This window comes from Bactrocera oleae, chromosome 6 (assembly GCF_042242935.1).
Source record: "Bactrocera oleae isolate idBacOlea1 chromosome 6, idBacOlea1, whole genome shotgun sequence".
Taxonomy (NCBI): Eukaryota; Metazoa; Arthropoda; class Insecta; order Diptera; family Tephritidae; genus Bactrocera; species Bactrocera oleae.
The window spans coordinates 62323496-62343297 of record NC_091540.1 but is presented as its reverse complement, the minus strand read 5'-3'; the positions used below and the strand labels follow the sequence as shown (position 1 = coordinate 62343297).

At 33.5% G+C, this 19802-nt stretch overlaps 1 protein-coding gene across 16 annotated transcripts in view; it reads left to right on the top strand.

Annotated features, from left to right (window-relative positions):
* sif (still life) overlaps window positions 1-19802 on the top strand; it is a 378461-nt gene that overhangs the window by 217968 nt on the left and 140691 nt on the right. For all 16 annotated transcript variants that reach the window (XM_070111162.1, XM_070111161.1, XM_070111165.1 and 13 more), the window contains 2 exons: window positions 8903-9085; window positions 15343-15543. In XM_070111162.1, coding sequence (XP_069967263.1) covers window positions 8903-9085; window positions 15343-15543 — 384 coding nt within the window. The remainder of the gene's footprint in view (window positions 1-8902; window positions 9086-15342; window positions 15544-19802) is intronic.

The following is a 19802-nucleotide window of genomic DNA, read 5'->3' as shown; positions in this document are numbered from 1 at the left end:
CAGAAAAAACACGGTTTTGTAATTTGTTTTAAGAGGCAAATAAAATAGGCATATGATATATGAATAAAAATAATGTCCAGTTACAAAATCTAATGTATTTTAATAATCAGTTATTCATTTTGAAAATATTTTTGAATTTCCTTGATCCCGTAGCCGATCTCCGAAAAAAAGTGTCTGGCGATGAGGAAATTTTTTTTTACTAAATTTATCTGAAAACCAAAATACAAAAATGAATTACTGTTATGAATGATTACAAGTAATGATCGAAGAACTGGTAAACATTTTTGTTTTTAAATGTTGGCTTCCCAAAACAAAGTAGGGAAAAAATTAAGAATTTACATTGGTTCAGAAATTCGAAATTATTATCAAAAATATTATTCCTTTTATCTTTACCTGACAAATATTATATATCGAAGAAGGTCATGTAAAAATTTTAAGTCTATCGGTCCTGACGTTTCGTAGAAATTTTTCTCTCCGACTCTGAAAAAAGCTTTGCGAGAAAATCGCAGTTAAAGTTTTAAGAACCGATTTAACTAAGTTAAAAAAATCTTCGAAACATGTTGCTGGATAAATTCAAGTTTTCGGGGATTATTCTCAAATATATGTACATTCAATATGTATGCAAAACCAAAAATCGATTTTTGAAATTAACAAGTAGATATAACCCCTTAATGCGAGCTTAATCATATCATATCTGTTATTATTATGCCTTTGTTGAAAAATATGAAGTTTACTTAAAAATTTATGAATTTAGAGAATTCTCCTTCCTATTTCTCTTCGCCAAATAAAAATTTACCCGAAAGCTTATCAAGTTTATTTACACTAATAGCAGGTTTTATTCTATTTCTGACAATATCCAGTCTTCCTAATATCTCAGAAAAGTTACACCGGTTTTACTTTAGTCCAGATATGCGATGAGAATTTTCATATTATTTCTCTGTTAAGCTTTTTAATGAAAGCTCCTAGTAGAAAGTATAATTCTGTGTCAGTATTTAATTTTAATTAGAAGAAGTTACAGTAGTTGTATTGTATCACCGCCTTCTGTAATGCCAAATTTGAGCGAAGTTGTGATTTAAATTTTCGAGTTTTTTTTTTATATTAAACAATTTTTACCCTGCAGAATACACCTTCTGTTTTTAGGGGTCAAAACTATCTTTATTCTTTAAAACTCTCTTGGTAGGTGGTAGGTGACTTCGCTAAATTTAGCTAAGTGCCTTCAAGTAGGCAATGATTTTGACTAAATATTTAAATACCGTGATATTTTTTATTGTATTGTAATTTAAGTGGTTGTAATTTATTAATAAAAACTCACAAAAATAAAATATATAGATTTTGCTTTAAAATATAACATTTTCTATCGTTTCTTCGACCCTTTACCTACATATATACCACATATGAGCACATGTTAAAGAGCGCGCCAACTTTTGACACATTTAAATCTTCTTTTTCCATTCTTTTAATTTCCAGAAAAGAATCAACAATAAAATATTAAACAATTTCATAACATTTTTTACCGTTTCGGGTTTATTTTTATTTTCTTGGTTTACCATTTTTATATAATTTCACTTTCCTCTTTGTATGCGAGTTGCAATTGTGAAGAACTTTTGCTTGTGTAGCAATCATTATGTTGATGAGTAGAAAGCAACAAATCAAAACACATGCGAAAAAAGTAGGAGACACATTCCAGTTTTTTTTTTGTTTTTGTTTTTGTTTTTAGACAGCTGCACCATATTAGTGGATACCAACTGTAATGTGAGCATACAAATTCGGTAGTGAGCAACACATGCAGAGCATTTGTTTCTTTTTTTTTTTTAAATAGAGTCTACAATGTGCAATTGTAAGCGCCTCTTCTGCTACTTTCCTTTTCATATAATTTCAACGTCATATGCGACGTTCACTACACTCATCCTCGCTGCCGCCTCACTGACAAGTTTGGCTGGCATTTTGCAGTTACACATGCAGCTTAGCTAGGCAATGTGGCAACCTGTTTAACGCTTTTGCGGCAGTTGCTCTGGTTTTTACGCTCTAATTATTTTGATGCTTTCAATTTATGTAATTCCTTTTTCCTTCCTCTACTGCCGCGCCTACTCACCCAAGGTACGATAATGTATGCCTACCTGAAGCTGTTAGCATTCTTCGTGCCTATATGTAAATAAGCCAAGCGGTAAATCGCACTATCTCTGAATTATGCATGCTATGGTAGAGGATGGAATCGCTCTCGATCTGAAGATGATTGTGAGCTCGTACAAAAGTTTAGTTGAAAATAAAATCAAAAAATATTTCAAGGGCTTTTAGTTACATTTTTAAAAACCCTAGGCAAATACATTTGGTCAGCTGAAGAGAGTGGTTATAAATTTCCCATTTTGAGAGTCCTTTACAATTTTTCAACCTCTAAGCTAAAGTTGGTCCGACGAACAGTTTCGGAGACACGACCATATTTGTAAGAAAATTTCTCCGAAACGGCTGAACCGATCGAAAGTAGATTTACGCACGACCTCTTAGGTATATGTGTCAGATTTTTTAATGAGAAGCCGCTATTTTTCCAAAAAGCCAAATTTTGACTAGTATTTCTGTCATTATCTGTATTCAACCATGGTAATAACAATTATTTTAGGTTTTGAATACTTTTAATCAAAAAATCTTCCTCTCCGCCGGACACCTGTTTTAGATATTCCTCCTAGAGATTGGCTACGGGATCAAGTGACCACAGAATTTTCCAAAATTAATCACCAATTATTATAGTAAATTAAATTATATTTTTATATTTATTAAATAAAATGTCCTTTCAAAACAAGTTCACAAAAAACGGGTTTTTTTACTTGCAAGTGGATATAAGCCCTTAAGGGAAGGTTCAAATCAAAAAATGTATAAATATTGTATTTTATTAGACTTGTCCGACATTTACCAAACCTACCTGCAATGCTTTGCAGAACTGAGATGTAATGTTTTCGTTTGTTTATTAATGCTAATGATCATACTTATCGCTGAGTCCTTTAAGCTAACGTATAATAAGCCTGTTTTATCTAAATATTCATCACCCTAAATAGAACGTTGCCTACATTTAGGAGCATTGCTCATATTTATCGAAGTCGTGCACTTAATGGTACCAAAGGCTGTTTAAAATTTAAAAATTTGTAAAAGTTGATTGATAGCAATTTTTAGGGTCACTTAGTTTCAAGTCAGTATAATTGTTGTCAACTAAAACTATCCTGGAAGAAGTAACTTATCGCTGATTAAAACATTAGCAATGTATTTCGACAGGAATATAAAAGTTTCAAAAAGACTTATACCAAATAAAAAAAGTAAGAATTTAATTTGCATACACTTTTTTTTAATAAAAAATAAAATAGATTGAAAGGTTAGTTTTCGAAAAAGAACCAATAATGCTCTACCCAATTAATAGTAGTACTTCACTAAGCTCAACAAGTATATATTCGAGACTCAATTTATATTTAAAAATTTATTTAAAAGAGAAAACGCGACTGCTTCAGAAATGCTCATTATTTCAATACTTTTATAAAAATAAATTCAAAAACATCTCAAAGATATGAAAATCTCAATTAAAATTTTGAAACTAAAACTTCGTTGCAACTTTTCAAATACAAGTTTTGGTTTCTACTTTCATAGAGAAAACCTTAAGGAGTCCTAATTAAAAATTTTCCTGCAACTAACAGCGCCAACATAGTGGCCACTCCATAGAAATATGTTCCAAATAAAATAAGAAAACCGTTAAGTTCAAAAAGTAGCTTTACATTGCAAAACTTAGAAACGAAACTAGAAGTGACTTATGCCAACATTCCACATCCTTCAAAGACGAACTTCATCAAGTCTTAATACACACATACTAACTTACATATGTATTTGTAATAGCAATCAACTGACTGCTAGGAAAGCGAACATAGAAATATCTGTGAGGAAAAAAATTTGTCTAGAAAACTGCATTTGTGGCCATCAAAGTGCATACACACTCACGTACATACACACATTTACAACTTCCGGCCGCTATTTCACAACTATTTACCAAACCACAAAAACAACTATGCGTTGAGAGCGCAGCGAAGTGTCAACAACAGCTTCATGTCATTATGACAATCATCAGAGAGCATAAGTAGCAGCCGAAGCAACAGGAAAAGCTGAAAAGAATGTGGCAGAGAAAAGAGGGAAAGCAGACAGTTAGCAGCTCATAGTCAGCCGCTAATAGCTTCTGCAACTGCCGGCGGAAGTTATATATTTTTATCATTACTGTGCTTGTCAGCCAAAACGCGTTGTCGTCCATTAACGTCAACATCACAGTAAGCAGCATCATGACATTTGGTCATTGCAACACTGTTGAAGAAAATATGTATTGCGGAGTTTAAGTGAAGTTTGGAAATAAAAGCAGTATATAATGAAATATATATTTGGGTAGTGGGGTTAGTCACCTCACTAGTCATATAAATATGTGGTAACTTCTTTCACAGTTTCATAAACTCATTCGCATTAAGAATACTGAGAGATTTCAAACAGTTTTGTTTTTTTTTCTAGAAAAAGGCGTTGCACTAGATTATTGTTTTTATATTTAAAATGTAATTTAAAATAAAAATTCTTTTTCGTAAAGCAATAAATTTAGTTATCCATCACTATCTCACACACTTGTCTTGCACTAATTTTAGGCTAGGCACACGAAGCTTCAAAACTGCTTTCTACTTGATTTTATTCTAAATAATTTTATTAAATAATAATCACCGGTTTGACTCATAGCAACAATAGCCAAATTTTAAATACAAATTTGCTTAGATTTCCTTTGCAAATTTCTATATCTATACTTTAGTTTGAATCCTTACCAAACACATCGAGCAACGATCAAAAAATGTTGCTGTCAATATGCAAACATTTTACTTTTGGTACTTTGGTACTGTCGGGAACTACCATATATAACAACTATTCTTTCAGAGTGGTGATTATCCACTCCATATCTCTGGAATCGAGTTATTAGACAGGTTTGTTGGTTTATCACAGCGGAATCGCAAGAAACTGCAAACTGCATTTGCCGCTGTTCATGTAGGAGTCCATTGGCTTCTTTAGGTTCACTACTGGATGCTTGGCGAGCTCGACAAGCGCTGGTCAGATACCACCAACCACGCAATCGCATAGTCCTTCTAGCCTTGGCTAAATCGTAATAGATTTAATGAGTTGTTCAAGCTCAGCAAAGTTCATCTTTCTACAGTTATATGGGTTCCGTCTGGACACTGCCCGATCGCCAACAGCATAAGCTACTTGGGAGAGGATAAGATAGAATCATCTCAACACTTCTTTTTCAAATTTCCCTCCTTACACAGATCAAGACTAAAATATCTCGGATATCACACTTCTAGATCTCCTTGTGAAATAGAGAAAATAGAAATTAAGTACCTAAGTAGATGTCTGATAAGTGCAAGGCGCTTTGACGAGAGTTGATATCCAACAGGATTTCTTATCTGGTTTTACAAAGAACTATATTTAGCAGTATAGGTGTGATCCCCACCTTTTTGGGGGATTAGCCATCTGACCCAACCGAACTATTACTATACTCTTTTCGAAGTTGGTTCGAGTATCGATAATAGCCAAGTTTCACACCAGCATATATTTTGGCCCTACGCTCCAATTGGAGTTAAAGGAAATGTAAAAATTTAAAGAAGATATTCCATAGAAAGATCAATATACAACCGATTTCAACTGAAATAAGACCGCGCGAGTATGTTCGCGACTTTCTTAATGGTTGCTGTCTCGTCTGGCGGTTTAAAGCTTGTTGATCAGGGAAGCGTAGAGCAGCGAACTTCCGCTCCGAATTTATCATTCAATTTCGCTGAATCTGTTAAGTAGTGACATGGCTGATTGGTTGATTGATTGAAACTGATGGTCGAAAGAATGTCGTATCAATAGCGATCGCTCTTTAGTGAGACCGAACTATGCACCACTCAGCAACCAGATGAATTTGATCGGTTTTTTTGCATCTCAAATGGCTGGAGGCTCCAAAAACTTCATCATTCCACCCAATATTATTAGTGTTCCTGGACTTGGAGTCTTACTGTTATATACAGCGTTTCATATAGCCTTCGAAAAGGTTAAGCGGCCCTGGGCAAAAATATTCTTTGCGTAAGCCGTAACCATATACCGTAACCGATCTGGTTACCGTTAAGCAAGGTTACTCTTTGTATATTTGATTCTTAATATAAAAATTATGTAAAGTTAACGAAATTCATAATTGTTATTGTCATTTTCTTAGAGTGCCGAAATTAAGTCGTACTGATGGGTTAATATTTACCAAAAATACAATATTAATATTAAACCACAAATTGAACTCCACCGAAAGTTTGGAAAAGATTTTTTTTTTTTTTTGTTTGTTGCCACTTAAAAAAGTTTCGAATATTTCCCAAGTACTTAAAAAACACACAAGCACATGCATATGCGCGCGTGTATGAGTGCAGGTCTCCAAAGTCCTATGCATGTGTTGCTATTGCGATGAAAGTCACGGCACTTTGCAGTTGTTTTTGTGCGAAAACTTTGCCTTGTTTGTGTCATTTTGCCAACGAGGCACACACTCTAAGTTGTTTTGTCCACAATTTGCCTCTCACAACAATGCCTCAGACACACAATCCCTCTACAGCACCCTCTCCCTACTTCTCTTTTTATATCCCTCGCTCTCTTCCCCTTTCTCTTTAATACTCGTTGTGACTTTGGATTCATATATGAGTATCGAACTCATACGTTCACATGTTGCCAGTAATGCCGTTTCTGTCTCCGCCTGGCATTTATTTCCCTTTGGAGAAATTACCAAGCGTTTAAATGCAAAACACAAAAGCTTAAATAATTCCCCTTACGATTGCGATTGTTTTGTGACTAACTAACTACTTTCGTTTTGTTCTTGTATATATTTGTGTTGTTGTGGTTTTTTGTTGCTTTTATTCGCATTTGCTCACAAGTGGTGGCACATGCTTTCCAAGTAACTGCCACAACTGTCTCTTTGGCCGGCAATTGCAATCCGACCGGTCACATCCGTTGCCGCCGTTACTAATTTTTTGTTTTGACTTTTTATATATATACCGTTATTTTTTTATTATTATTATTAATGTACTTTTTTTTTTTGCAAGTTTGTCGTTTTTATGGTATACTTTTTGCGGTTGCTTGTTTGCAACAATTTTACACAAGCCAGCCATCCGATCTATTCCAAACGCTCCCATTCATGTGTGTGTGTTTTGCATATGTGTGGAATTTTCTTTTCTGCATTTCTTTGTTCTTTTTTTCGGGTTATACTCTTGAGATTGTGTTCCCTACGTTCGTCCAATAACAAACTGGTTTTGGAGAGTTGGTCACACATTTGAAAGAGTCCTGCAGAAAACTTTGAATTCACCCATTCGAAATTGCTTTAAACAATGATTATGGAAATCATATTTTGATGAGAAAATCATACTTCGCCCATGTCATATATATATATATATATATTTATACATATGCAACAAGCATGACATATACTTTCCTGAATTTTCGCAATTTATAGGCAAATCGCTCTTCACGGAAGTTGCCGGCTCTGTAATCATAATTATTATTGATTTTAAAGCTAACCCGCCAGCACCGATACAGCAAATTTGTGGAATTATGTTCTCGGTAATGCCGCACATAACCTCATAAGATTTTCGTATGAAATTTAGAATAGGAAAATATTTTATAGTCAAATTGTATATTATTACAGAAAAATTCATATTTCGGCTTAAAGAGTTTCATCTATCGAAGCTTTGACGGTAGGGTGTTTGAAATAACCTAAATGCTTTTAAAGCTTAAAGTGGAACAAAATGAAATTGTGATGCTCAATTAAGAGCTGAAAAGTAAGCAGTCAGTGTCTGTGTATGTTTGCTTGTAACTGAATTCCAAAAAGAGATTAGTTAATATAGAGGTAAACCTTATTCAAAAGTTCATAAAAATAAAGTTTTTAAGTCCGAGCATTAATACGTTTTCCGCTTAAGCTTGACTTAGTTTTACTCACTAAAAACTAAGCAACTCCTTTTATGTATGTGGTTTTCCAATTTTTTAAAGCATTACAGATATCATAAAAATATAAGATATTAGAATTGCGAAGTGCTGAAATCTGACGGATCGTCTCAGCGGTCCCAATAAGAAATAAGTGTGGGTTAAACAATTTTACTGCAGGTCTAATAAGCAGCACCGTCTTTGTAGAATTAGCACCTATATGATCACTTTCCTTAACACAGTAGGAAATGTAAGAGGTCTCAAAGATTTATTTTGTCTTATTTATTTCATACTTTTAAGAGCTAAACTTGTAGTTTCTACTTCGCAGTGCTGCTTAGGTTGTAAGGTATGAAACTTGGTTACGAGGAGTAATTACATACGATATGCATTCATATGCAAAATATATTGCCTACATTAAGGCGCGTGATTAAAATCAACAACCGCTACAAACACACAACAGATGCAAGAATCCAGTATTTTGCACGAAACCATTATCCGAATCGACGTGCGCGTCTTCACAGAAAAACAAAAAAACAGAAACTAAATGAGAGAAAGAAAAAAACTTGGATTGAAAAATTTTACACCTGCTGAGCATGAATGACTGCACATAAAATGCACATTTTTTGTTTTATGTATTTTACGTGTCAGCAACTGAAAATGTGTAGTCAGCTTTAGTCTGCTATAAAAACAACAAAACCAACTGACCTATTGCACTTTTTAGCGCCTTCGTTGCGAATAAAATCTGAGTTTTATTACAAAAAATATCGCACACACACGGCCAGATCTGTTTTTGTATCCATGTATGTGCAAAAGTTTAACATTTTTTGCAATTTTTTTTTGCTTTTTTTTTGGAAATTTGCAACTTTTCGATTTCAACTGATTTGTCACTATTTGCTATTCGCTATTTTCTATTCCGCAGGATCACAAGCTGAAGCACATGGCTGAGCTGCAGCAATCCGTTGTCACCGACCAGGACACGCGCCATCAAATACAAACACAAATCCTACAATGGGAAGAGAATTTGGAGCGTCTACATTGCGAACAGTTCCGCTTGCGTTGCTACATGGCGTCGCTGCAGAGTGGCGAATTGCCAAATCCAAAAGTAAGTACAAACACGTACACATACTTTTTATAAGTTTATACAAGTGAACTCATAAAGTATACATGATAGTCCAAGTAACAAGCAGAAAGTGAAAGGAAGAGGAGGTAAAAAGCCGCGATAAGGACTTTATTATCATGGAAGTCCAATAAATATTTAATAGGGTACATAAGCTATCTGCCGCTTGAGATACCGGCTTTTCCGAACTGCTTAGTTCGATGGAGAATGTTTTCATCGAGAAGCAATAAATAGCAGTTTGCCAAATACTTTTGGTTTCCATTACTCGTGATTTTAATTTAAACTTACTTGAGTTCACTTAGACAGCCATAATTTTTTTAAAATGTATTGTTAAGTTTTTTTGAGTTTGCGGTATTCCTGCTTTCGTTATCTTCCCTCGGAATATACTTATTAATAACATTACATTCGAAAATATCCAGTGTTTCCCATTAATCACAAGGCTTTAGAGTCATTTTTGTTTTGAATAAAATAAAAGCAAATGTTTGTCATCAAAAATGTGTTCATATATTAAATCAGTTCTACGAAGTCGGTTTTCAACTTTTATGCCCTTTCATATAAAAGCCAACCAAATATCAGGATGTATGCATGTAACATATGTAACTAACCGCGTTCTTTCTCTTTCAAATCTCTATTTCTTCAAACTTTTTGGAGTTTTTGCTTTATGTGTGGCGTTCGTCTTATATTGTATTATATGTGTATATTATGCCCTCGTCCTTTGTTCATTGAATACAGAGCTCGGTTCCATTCTGGTTCATATATCTAAGTGAGTGAGTTCTACTTGTATTTCACTTGGTCTTTTACCTTACCCATTACCTTCGTTATTACCATTCATAAAACTTCTTTCAGATACGGTACCTATTTCTTGAGGCGAGCATCTCAAAGATCAACTACTAGAATCAGCTCATCATCCACATTTCTAATAAACCAATAAATTATTAAATTTTACTGATTTTAAGCTGCCATTAGTCATTTATTTATTTAATTCCGCATCAGATTTTAGACCTGAGATCGTTTTCAGACTTTGTGCTCATTTCTAAATAAATAAAAGTGCCAATAGCTTCGTAGCTATGAATGACATTATGTCACCTTGTTTCCATTCACCATCAATCCAAATTGTATAGATTCTTTACCCGATCTAGTAAAATAGTACCTGAGGCGCTATGGTTGTTACCGGCAATTATACCGACATCTTCAAAAAACGCTAACAGTATCCTAAACTATTGTATCTGCATGGTGTAGTGCCTTTGATACACTCAGAGAGTGTCCCCGTCTGAAACTTTGTTAAGTTTAGTTTTATGTCTATGTCTAGTTGGGGCCATTTAATAATTGTATGCATATATTAAAAGAAAATTTTCATATTCCCCACAATTAATTTGGGTGCACAACTCGCTGGAGCAAATAAAAATTTCAAATCCCTCTTTTCTTTGGAAACATTTAATTATAACCTGAAGAGCGTATATTAAGTTGCAATGCCGTTTGTAATATTCAGAAAGAAACCTCGGAGACCCTTTAAGTATATAAATTAATAAACAGCGAGAGGAGCTGACTCGATTTAGACATTTCCGTCTGTCTCTTGGTTTGCCTCTTGTTAAATATACGTTAACTAGTCCCTTAAGTTTTGATATATCGATCTGAAAACTTGCATACGTTTTTTTCTTCTCAAAGAGCTGCTCATTTTTTGGAACCGCCGATATCGGACCAACATGGGATTAGCTGCCATACAAATTGATCGTTCACGACAACGGTACAATCTCCAAATAAATAATTGTGATCGGACAACTATAGCATAGCTGTTGTTCAAAGTGACCGATCAAAATCTAGTTCTTGTATGAAAAACTTTGGCATTTGACGAAATATCTTCACAGAATTTGGCATGAATTATTGCCCAAGACAACCGTGTAGTTCCCGAACAAATTGTTCAGTTCCAACCACTATAGCATGTAGCTGCCATACTAACTTATCGATCAGAAAACAGTTCTTGTAAGGAATGTTTGGTATTTGTTAAGGTGCAACCAAAATTAACACGATTATGGGATTTTATAAACAAAATACTCATTGAAATTGTATAAGACGGAAAACTATAATAAAAAGAAGCTTTGCCTAAAGGTAGGCAATGCCTAACCACATACATCAAAATTTGAATGAGAGGATTTGCAAAAGGCCAGTTAATGATGTGCTCCCTCTTACTTTCTGTTATATAATGTATAGCAATATGGGCCGTGTATTGTCGAAGGAATTTCAAAGAAAGGGTAGGCCTTATCAATGTCCCAGCTAAGAAGTAATATTAGAAGTTTGGAGCATAGTATGTGAAGTTCAAAAAAATTTAATTATTGTATTTCAGAGCTGAATATATCTTTAAAGCTGCTTTTTACTCACACGTACTTCTTGAAGCTATATTTTTTCACCTCGCTGCTGCAGGTGTTCGCTATTTTTTTAAACAAATGTATGCAATATATGTGCCACGAAGACAACAATAAGTCTGGCTATTTGAATTGGCGGCAACACAATAGTAAGTTATGATTATCCATAATAATATGTCGAGAGTAAAATCGCTTGTGGGAAAAGCAAAAATGTATTTTATGAAAATCACGCCCCAGCAATGGCGAGAGGCAATAAAATATGCACACACGAACAACAACACGAGCACATAATCGGTTACATGGACTATAAGTATACCAAAATGTGTGTGTATGATCACCACTGAGACTTAGGTACACACCCGTAAAATATGTGCGAAAAGTATGCAAAAAAAAATTTTTTTTTGGCGGCAGCGATGTGGAGCTGTGATCTCAAGTAAAAATATGGCGGCAACGACTTACACAGAGCTTAGTAGCTGGTAATATATCAGCAAACATCAGCCGGCAGCTGCAATCTTTCATTCAAGCATTCAACCCGCCATTCAAGCCAACTAATGCAGCTGCCGTGACTTGTTGGCTTTGTTGTTGCTGTTGTGCTGCCATTGCTTCTGTTTTGAAAAAAACAAAAAAAAAACAGAATATTTTCGCACATTAATAATGTGAGCGCGCAAAGTGGAGATGGGAGATGCTCGGGGGAGTGATGGGAAGTTGTGAAGTGCTGGGGACTAAAGTAAGACAGACAGATAAACAGTTAGTCAAGAGTCAGGAGTCTATGCGCTCAACTTTGCACTCAACTCTACTCAGCTATTCATAGGAAATGTAAAGGCATTTGTGGCTGGTGTGGCAACGATTGCCTTTTTAGATTGCACGCTCATCTCGCACACCAATACACATACACACATACACAGGCGCACTTCGTAATTGTGTATGTGTACGTATGGGGATAACAAGCAGGATAAACGGCGCAATAATAAAACAACTAAGACACACACACATAGGTACACATACATATGTGGAGATGGCATTATAACAGCAACAATATGCAGCTAAATGACAGTCATGAAAGCGGCATGATTTATTATTAACAGTCAAACAAACAAACAGGCACCCACACATGCACCAACACATCGAAACAAACTCACACATCCATATACAGAGTTACGCCACGTTGCATACAATTAGGTGCACAGACAGACGACAGACAGCAGACAGCGCCACTACAGGCATGTGGAGTTGCGGGATGTCCTCGCATAAGCTGTGAGAAAGCCGCTTACTTCAGCTGCTGCTGCCTGTCACCCCCGCTGCTTGCTGTCGCTGCAGCTGTTGTGGCACGAAGTGCTTTTCCCGCAGGATATTTGCCTTACACTTCGTTTTTAAGTTGCCATGAAAGGGTGCACACACACATATGCTCACGAGTTATGAATTCATATTTAAATGCACACCTTTGTATCTGTGTATCTGTTTGCACTTATCTGCGTGTGTGCATATGTAAATAAGTCGCTGTCTGCAAAGCCGGCGACAGCTCACGAGTCGGTAAGCGCCGCTTGCAACGCTTGCTTTGTGCACTCTGCTGCATTCTTTGGTGTAAAGCATTAAACTCATATGTAGAAATGTACTTAATTTTTTTTTTAATTCGATTGTTATCATTCCGTCATCATTCTTCTGCTGTTATGTGCCAATAAATAATGTGTTAATAGGTTTACTTCAACTAAGCTGTGACGAGATTTGTTTGCTAATGTGAGAATTGGGTATTGAAGGATTTACCTCTGGCAATTTTTTGACCAGCACAACATTAACTGAAATGTAATAAATTAATTTAATTTAAATTTCGTAAATAACAAAAATGTTTCATATTTCAACAGGCTCTTGAAGGACATAGTTGCAAAATTCCCAACCTTCTGAAATTAAAAGAAACAAATTAGTGAAATTAAAAAAAAAAATTTTTTAATCTTTGCATACTTTGACAAATTTTACCTTAAAAAATAACATACTAAAATTTTAAATATTTATATTTCAAAAATTTAGTTACAGCCTGCTTTATTTCAATCCCCTCCATCGGCTTACCTTAAAACGCATTTTTCTCGAAACTACATACAAACGCTTCAATCACTATCAAATTTATGATCTGTTTATAGTTCTGCATACAATGACTTACCAGTTATTTAATCTGACCAAAAATCGAATTTTTTGTTTTTTTAATTTTACTGTAAATTTTTAGACTACTTAGAAATGTACCTCTAAAATTTTCGATTGATATAGTTGTTATTTTCAATCCGAAAATCGCCTCTTTGAAACTTTCACACTTTAATCCTTGGAAAGTTCTGACATAGTCGATTTTGTCAGTTCAGAACTTTTCATAAATCGCAAATATTTCAAAGCCGGAGATTTCTGAGAGGCTCCAATAAACGATTTATTACTTAGGTAGGTAGGGTGGTAGGAAGATAGAGTGATTTTCGGATGACGCACCTAGCTCTATAGAAAGCCAATTGTTATATATTATTTAACTTATTTTACTTTCTCCCGAATTATTTTAGCCAGAGCTTAGGAAATATTTTAATTACATATTTTTAAGGCAGGCTGTGCCAATGTCTCTTTGCAAGACTGTTCCATAAATAAAAATTTTAGTTTTTTATATAAATATTAATTTTTTATTTTAACGATATTCCTAGATATAAAGTGAAGTTAACATACGTTCGAAATATTCTGCGATTTTATATTCTGAACTTTTATATATTCCGAGTAGAAATTTTTCCGCAAAAGTCCCAAACTGAAGATAACCAAGCAATTTCTTACCTAATTCATCTAATTGCAACTCTCTAAAGGCTCTGTATATACACACTACTTTTGTAAGCACTAAACTATATGTACTCCTGAGCTCTTCGGATCTTCTGAAGAATTCGTATTTAGTTTTCGGTTGTGTGCCTTGCTGTGCTTGGAAACGAGTTAAGTTTACGATTTGACTTCTTGGTACACTCTTGCAGAAATGCTGAAATATCTTAGGATAATTTCTCTAGACATCGTCTCTAAAGTCTGCAAAGCCTTGACACAACACAAATTACCTTATTAAATAGAAAAGTAATATGCATATGTGTAGCAATATTAACCAGTTTCTCTATTTATTAATAATATTATCTTATACACATAATAGGGGTTTAAGGTTTTAAATATTTCCATGCTACTAAAAGAGTTCATTAGATCAGTATACGTAATTGAAAGAAATTCGTCAGAAGAGAATTCTTGTAAGAACAGATCCATGGTTGACTGAAAATTTTGTTGTACACTTCCTTTGAAGAAAATCTACTTGCACATATGTTCTTTTAGATAGATTTTGAGCTTGCAAGAATTAGTGGTGGCATCTGCCTAAATCTTTTTTTAAAACGATCTGTAATGGACGGCCAAACATGCCAAAATAAAAACTAATTAATTATTTTATACCCTCCTTCCTTGTAGTCTTATATTTTTAGTTTTTAATATTTATACCTCATTCCAACTAAAGTTCAATCATGTTGCTGTTATTGACCTCATTCTTCAAAGTCCCTCAACCTATCCATAACTTCAAATCTGAGTTCTCAGCAGAATATCTTTAATCCTAAGCAAACATTTTTCGCTATATATGCTATGAGAAAATACTAAAATTTGAGCTTTCAATAAAGAAGATGTATGTGCTCTGATTCCAACTCTTGTGAGTATCTATCGAAATGACTAAACGAATGCAACTTTCAGCAGAAAAATCTAGAAACCCAAGCACGAAAATTCTAACACATGCTATCAAAATTATTATTCTAAGCAACTGTTAATATTAACGCAATTTTATTGCTAACATTTTCATAACTTTTCTTGAATTTCTGTATAATAACTACGAAAATTAAAATTATCTACTTACAGTCCTTGCTCACACACGTCTCACGGCCAACTAAGAACACTTTGAATAAATTGGGCGTCTTCACTGTATCCTCATTTCATGCATTCATATGTGCTCGTTCGCCATCTTTGCTGAATAATTTATTGGCCGGACGTGGTGCCACAAAACGTCGACCACCGATGCTCTCGCGCTCGAATAGCGGCTCCAGTCGGCGTTCAATGCAGGTAAGTGAAAGTGAATTTATTATAAATATAGTGTTGAATGATTGAATTAAGTAAGATCGTAATAATCAAAAGTCACTAAAATTATGATAATTTGTTCATAATATTAATAAATAAGGATTTTAGATTTCGCAAATCTTGGTAAGAATTACCATATTTTGTCAATATGTCTAATTTTTATTGAGTGATGTTTTTCTGCTTTGATTTTCTGAAACCTTCAAGTCATGTGGAAATGACACTCCCTAAGCGACGTACACTGCAAGATTATCTTAAAGTTGTATAAATTAGTATTAGCAGAAGTGCATGTGGAAGATAGCTGACTTCCACACTTTCAAATAGCTCAGCTTGCTATTTCAAAAACTAAAGGAATAGTTCGCGTATATACATACAGACAAGCATGACTAAATCAACTCAGCTCGGCACGCTGAACATTTATAAATAAATTTTATAAAGTCTCCGACCTTTTCTTCTGAGTGTTCCAAACATTGGTACAAACTCATATACCCTATTCAGGTTATAAAAAGCGCTATGTATGGAATATAGAACTTAATTGTTCTTTCTTGATTTTAACACCTTTCTTCTTATGCTACTGTGCGCTTTTTAGTATGTACTTTCCTTCCATAATATTTTTATTCCTACAGCTCCTTTTATTATCTCTACTGTTTAGAATACAAAACGTGTTTAATTAAATTTAGTAAAAATGAATGACTGGAGACCTCACGTTTGCTAAATAAAAAAGAGCATAAACAAATATATGTAGAAGTCTTTGTATGTAAATTTTTCGTATGCAAAAAAAAAACAAAGTATTCTTCAATTGAATTTTTAATAAGCTTATTTAAATGTTGTGCAGTATTTACTATACTTACTTACCGCTTGTTAAAAGCTTAGTACACAGAAAAGATGCCAGCAATCCGCTTAGTGATTTTCTGCTTAACTTTTTGTTATTGAAATAAATGTATGTACATATATATGTGCATATATAAATATGCCTTTATAATTATTGCATTTATATATGCCAACTTTCTTTGAAAATTGCTTAGTTTAATCACGTGCTACTAAATGCTAAAATAGTTATCCTGCGCATACATACAAGAATAGTAGTAGTTCATATTGTGCGCCGGTGCGTATACGCAACCTCAGTTTGGATTTGATTATTGCACAGAAAACGTGTGTTTTGTGTTCAAATAAATGCTCATCACTATTCATGCAATATTTAGGCTTACGTTTTGGCATTTTTAATGCAAACTAAAATAAATAGATTTCTATAGCGCTCTTCATTGAATATTCGTTACCAAAACATAAGCTAACACGTACAAGTGTACAATCAGCCAAACGTTTGGCTTGATTTGTGTGTGTATTAGTCTGCCATTTTGCCATTTTGGGTTAACAATATCGCGTTGCACGTACACAATTTGCATATTTCAGTTCATAAGTGTCACTCTTTATCTGTAGCAAGGCAATTTTATGCAGCGCCAAATAAAGCAGCTGTTTACTCATGTAAGCATGTATTATAATATACATATATATGTGTGTATGTGTTTGTAAACTAACACAATTTGGTATTTGTGCATTTGCTGGCGCTGCTTGTGTGTAGACTCGATTTAATTAGCGCAACACAAAATCATAAACTTTCTCACAATAGTGTTAACGGAATAAATTTCGGTGCACTGAAAATTTAATAAAATATTGAAATACATAGGCATGTAAATGTGTATGTGTGCGTAATTGTAGCGTGTATGCGTTAGTATTAACTAGCCGACATTAGCTACGTTCCTAATTAAGTTGTTGGGTTATTAGCTTTTATGGCGAGCTTGCTTTAGTATATGTTTGTATGTATAGAATTTTATATGTGTGTATATGTACGTATATTAAACTGTTATTTTATACTGAAATCAAATTTTGTATTTCATTGTATTTTAACAATGCTCCACTAGATTAAATTAATCGTTTCTGAATTTCTATTATAAATAAATAATTAGTAGTTATTATTAAGCTTTTTTTCAATTACAACGGAATTAAAAAATTAAATTAGATAAAGTAATTGCGCATAATAATATAATAGCATAAACGCATAATTAATTAAACTGCACTCAATTAAAAAAAAATTAAAATAAAAAATTGTTTGAAACATCCTCATAAGGAAAACGCTGTTAAATATTTAATATTTTCTGAAAAATGTTCAAACAGGTGGCAACATTTATTTTTTAGTTTATTCCCAGAGATATATTGCTGAAATTGGATTTGTTTGTTGTCCATATTGTAATGTTGCATATATCACCTTTGTTGTTGTTGGCAACATTGCTACACAAGTTTTCGAATGTATGCTTCTTCCGCTCCAGTTTGATAGCTTTATTTGAAATCTTTCAGTTTTATATATTTTTTCCGACCAGCTGGCAACTCTGGTTATAAATATCTCCAGCTATAATATTATTGTCTGCTGGTCAAGTTATAAAATGCGAATTGAATTATTTTCTTAAATTTAAAATAAAAATATAAAGTTGGCAACCCTCCTCAGAAAACTAAAATGAAATTTACATTTTTTGGAATTTTTTTACATGCTCATATTGTATTGCTAAGTAATTTTTTAACTGAACTTTACTTTCTAAACATCAAAATACTATTTTTTGGAATTAAAAAAGGTAATATTTAATGTGTGGATTTAGTTATGCTAGTAATGGTGCTAACTGAACTGTGGCAACACTGGTATATATTTATATGTGCATTACAATTGTCTCAAATACATACATTAAACTTCATACCGCTGTTAAATTACCTCCATTAATTTCAGTAATAAAATTTTCAAACAGGTGGCAGCCCTACTTACAAGTAAAAGCCGCCAGATATCGAGATGAAAATTTTTTGTTTAATGCGCTAATTACATTTTTCCATTTATTTGGTTAATGGAATTCTTTTTAATTTTAAATATGTGGCAGCTCCCATTATTTTCGGTCATACTGAAAATAGCTTGATGTGCATTAAAACTACCTCAAATGCCTTTTACTTTATACCGGTGTTAAATTTATACCATCAATTTGTGTGAATTAAGTTTTTCAAACTGGTGGCACCCCTAATTACAAATAAAACAATACCAGATATCTAATTGAAATTCTTTTTGACGCTCCAATTAAAGTTTTTCATTTATTTGATTAATTTGGTTGAAGCAATTTTTTTTTAATTTTATATAGGTGGCAACTATCATTTTTTTCGTTCATACTAAAAATATAAAAAGTTTAACTTGTCTTAACATTGCCTCAAATGCATTTAACTGCATACCAGTGTTAAATTTATACCAATAATTTGTTTGAATTCAAATTTTCAAATAGGTGGCACCACCACTCATAACTAAAACAGATAGATATCTAGTTAAAGCTTTTCTCTTTGATGACCCAATTGTATTTTTCCATTTAATTGATTAATTTGGTAAAAGCAACTATACATTTTTCTGTAATATTTAATAAGTGGCAACTCCCAGAGCATTTTTTAATGATGTTTTATTAAGCCCCTTCAGTTGTATAGGAACAGTGTTGTGCTTATTAGTCTTTTTATGTGCTATAGTTAAACTTTTTAAATAGGTGGCAACCATTTTAAAATAACAATTTGAAATTTAAGCTTCTCTAAAATTCTTTCTACACCCATATTGAAGTGATTTTGTGGTATACCCAGATAAAATTAATGTGGTTTCTTTTTACCGCCTTGCTAGCATATGGTCCCCAAAAAGCTTGTTTTTAGCAAATTTCGGCTGCAATTAACGACAACGTCAGCACCCCCAAACAATGATGTGGCCCAATTTTTTTAGGTAAGAATTTGTTAGTCTTTATTAATTTAGTATGAGGAAATTTGTAAAGGCCTTGCGTGTCCAAATTCCACAGTATCTTTCAGACTTCCAACTGACTCACTCACCCTTAAGGAAATTATATTGACAAGCTCAACTTTGTAATACCAAGAATCGTTCAATAAATCTTTCTGAAATGTTAAAGATATATGTAGAAAGAGATAGTTTCAACAATGACCTTACTTTAAGCACAAGATTTCTGTTACTTGAAACACCAATCGTTAAAAAATCGAAAAGCAAAAAGTAAATTATTTAAAATATATTTACAAGTTTCCAAAAATTAGATTTTCTAAATTCTCTTTGCAATTTCACTCTCAAGCACACTAACCGCTTTATAAAAAGTGTTTAGTTAACCCCCAACTCCGAGTATCCCTCTAACAAACTACTCGTAAAATCATGAATTAGCGCCGAGAAAAACAAAAAAAAAATA